Source organism: Mesitornis unicolor, unplaced genomic scaffold (assembly GCF_000695765.1).
Source record: "Mesitornis unicolor isolate BGI_N332 unplaced genomic scaffold, ASM69576v1 scaffold13870, whole genome shotgun sequence".
Taxonomy (NCBI): Eukaryota; Metazoa; Chordata; class Aves; order Mesitornithiformes; family Mesitornithidae; genus Mesitornis; species Mesitornis unicolor.
In genome coordinates, this window is record NW_010157159.1 from 17,549 (window position 1) to 21,220 (window position 3,672).

Below are 3,672 nucleotides of genomic sequence, written 5' to 3' on the forward strand. Positions count from 1 at the left end.
GATGCTGAAAGTTTCTAATCATATTTTTTGCCTGATGCATATCTATTAATTTATTAAAAAAATAATCAGGTATAGGTTTCAGGTGCTGTGTTTATGCTAGGTGCTAAGTTATGGTAAAGAGTATTAGCATGTTGCTAACCAAGCAAAATGGTTCTTTTAAAGAAAGTATATGCCATTTATGGCTTGTTTGTATGCTGTTTTTCAGGTGGGAGTGAATCCTCCTGGGATAAAGACAAGCTTCAGTCTCCCATTACAACAGGATCACAGCACAGCATTGGTCATCCCACACTGTCAGGGCAGTCGAGCCTTGGAAGTGCGCACCCACTCAGTCCTCTCCAGCAGAATCACCTGCTCACCAACAGTATGTACTGTTCTCCTATGGGAAATAAAAAGCACATGGAGCCCTGCACAGAGGCTGGGCTTGCCATCGTTCCCAAGCTCCTGGAAGTGGGGGAAATAGATGGGAGACACATGAGTGACAGGAGAGTCAGTCCTCTCACTGTCTGCACTTGTGCATGTGTCCAAGCCACACACTGGGATATAGCCGCCCTCTTCGAACAGTCAACACTGCTGGGTTAGGGGCTGTCAGTCCTTAATTGACATTTTCATGGCCTGGACTAAAGGGAATGTAACCATTAAGTTGTTTAAAATTTTAGCCATATGAGAAAATTCTCTTCCAGGTGAAAACACTGGCCACCAAATAAAAATATGAGAGCCAGGAGTAAATGCAAAATGTCTAGTTAAAAGCAAGCAGAATCAATTCCTCAGCCTTGTTTTGACTTGCACCTGCCAGGTGTGGGCAAGATCGTCCATTGAACCAGGCTGTCCAAAGCAACTGGAATAAAATGACACAGATAAAAGTTTGGATTTGGAACTTAAAGCTCCCTTTAAACCCACCTCTTTTCCTTCCCTTAGGAAGGGTCAAGTGGGAAGCCAGCAGCTCCCCTTGTCATGGTTTAGGGCTGGCCACTAAATCCTGGACAGACGCTCTCTATTAACTCCTCTCCCCTCCACTGAAGGGAAGAGAAAGAGAATAAGGGAGAGAGACTTTACAAGTTGGAAAACAAAACTAACAGGTTTAATAAAACATTAATACTAATACTACAGGATAATAATGTAAACAGGAAAACAACAAAATATATACAGATATGTGCAAATATATATACAAAACCAATATAAAATCCTCCCCCATCCTCTCCCCAATGATGAATACCTCACCAGAGGCTCTGCAGAGCAGGGCACTGGAAAAATCCCAGACCAAACTCAGCAGCAGTGGGAGCTGATGCAGGACACACAGATCAGGGTCAGAGGCAGACGAGATGGAAGGGCTCCAAGATGGAAGAAGGGTCGAGACCCTCGTGATCCCTCAGTTTTTATACCCAGTATGATGTATGTGGGATGGAATACCTCAATGGTCGGTTTTGGGTCCGCTTCCCCCCTCTGTAGGCACAGACACAGCACCCATGGTGGGACAGCTTGGCCTTGAACATTATCAGTACACACTGTCTGGGAAAAACATGCTGCTAGTTTTCAGCAAATTCAGCCACTTAAAAGAGACTGAGCTGAAAAGTAAAATCACTAAATAGAAAATTAGTTCTGTTTAGCTCAAACCAGGACACCCCTCCTCCTTTGCAGTGAAAGAGGGAGGGGAAGGAAGGAAAAGTTATTTCAAGAAAGTTGTTCAGGATTAATATATTTATGATTACTGAAGTAAAGTTAATTCTAACAGGTGACGATGGACAAAGAATGAAAATCGCACCATTTTTTAATTCTTGTTATTTGTTTAAGCTCTGCATCCTCAAAGTTTTGAGGGTTGATTTTTGGTGTTGGTTTCGACAGATGAGTGACATTTCTGAGCCCTTACACAATTTTAGGAACAGATAGTTCTTTGGTACTTATGTAGGGCCTCAGACTTGAACAAATCAAAGCTATTGAAATGACACCTACAATATGTGTCTGCTTTGTTCATGGCAAAGTATGGACCTGAGAGTTTTGGGTTAAGTGTCAGTAGTTAAGAATCATCAGATCACAGGACTCAAATTCACTGTAGGTTATCCTTTCATATTATATTTTTGCATAATTCATTACCTGTATATATTTTACATACAGAGATATTGTGTTCTTCACCGTTAAAGAAAAGTTTAAAGGTATTTTCTAGTAGGTTTTGTTGTGGTAAGCAAATGTCTATATTCTATTAAAGGGTTTATTGAATGTCAGACATTATGTCCAGTGATTTGCAAGAGTAGGATATATTTTCTTCATAGTCCTCTGAAATGTTTGACGGATTGTGTCTTAAAACTGGTGATGTGCTGTTAAATTCTGTTTGTAGTTTGCATTTAGTTTGCATGTCAATTGGACTTTAAGTAGACATACAACTCAGTGTGGCCAGATGGTGTCTGGGAGTTTTGGAACTCTCTATAGAGTATGAGGAAAGATTATTGGGCTGTTAAGGGAGATATGCAGGGGAACAAAGGCTTATGGATGTAAGCACTGAAGGGGATTGTCAGTATGGTTTAAAGTGAAGGGAGATGTATGTGGGCTTTGCTTATTACCTATCATAATTAATATTGGCGTGGATCATCATGTAGAATGTATAGTGAATCATAAGACATTACAGTTGTTAGTCATAATATACTCAAGCTAAACATAAATAGTGCAGGAGCTCAGAATATTTGTAATTCTGCCTTTCGTGGTGAATGCAGGGGTGTTTTTATATTGCAATAGTCAAACTGTGTTGGAATAACCTAAGCTATATCAGTCAATTGTATTTTATACTGGGGTTCTGTCATACACCAAAATGGGGACTGATAATTAAAGTGGAGCCCAAAGTTAAAAAACTTTTAGAAATAATTAATGTGAATAAAATATGATTATGACTAGCTATAGGATTTTATCTACTACTTGTACATGAGGTTTTTTAATGAGAATTTCTAATCTAAATTTCATTTAGAAAAATGGTAATACATTTTGTCTTGCAGAATGGGTCCTGTTTTTTTGGAAAAAATAATTTTGGATGCCCCAGAGGTATCTTCAGGTGGTCTCTCTAAAGAATTCTTAGATGCAAAGTAACCTGAAACAATTCTTTCAGTGAATGGGTGTCTTGATCTTCCTTTCCACTGTAGTCAGTACTAAATATTAAGTAATACATGTGCTGAAATAGATACTAATGAAACATGAGAATCCAGTTCTTGCTAGCAGTAACATCAGCTTTTTGGCAATGTCAAGATCTGCAAGTTGGTGCAAGTGAATTTCATACCTTCTTAAATTGTTTTCTCTCCATAGTGGAGGACAATTTAAAGTGACGTTTTGGAAATTAAAACCTCTAGCTACAATTTTAAGCTCTCGTTACATGTTCCACTTCCCAGACCTTCTGTACAGTAGTTCAGTAGTTTCTGTAGTCCGACCCACAGCTTCCTATGTTCAAGAAACAGTCCTGATGTAAAAATCTAGTCTCAGCTTGCTGTGTATGTGAACTGATAATAGTAAGAGGACTTGGTAGGAGTATATTATCAGATTATGTTATTAATACGTATTTATCTGATGGATTGGAAAACATGCAAATATCTGCATATTTTGTGGTTTTTTCTTTATTGCTCTTAACAAAGAGATCAATGAATTTATTCACCGTTGCATATTCTTTCTGCTAATATGGTGTTACTTTACAGCTGTATG

The 3,672-nt window shown here is 38.7% G+C and overlaps 1 protein-coding gene across 1 annotated transcript in view; it reads left to right on the forward strand.

The window, feature by feature from the left end:
* Positions 1-205: 205 nt before the first annotated feature.
* Positions 206-3,672, forward strand: part of LOC104536325 (dachshund homolog 2-like) — a gene marked incomplete at its 5' end in the record, with an annotated part of 31,111 nt that continues 27,644 nt past the window's right edge. The window contains one exon of the mRNA XM_010178899.1: positions 206-361. Within this exon, the coding sequence (XP_010177201.1) occupies positions 206-361 (156 nt within the window). The remainder of the gene's footprint in view (positions 362-3,672) is intronic.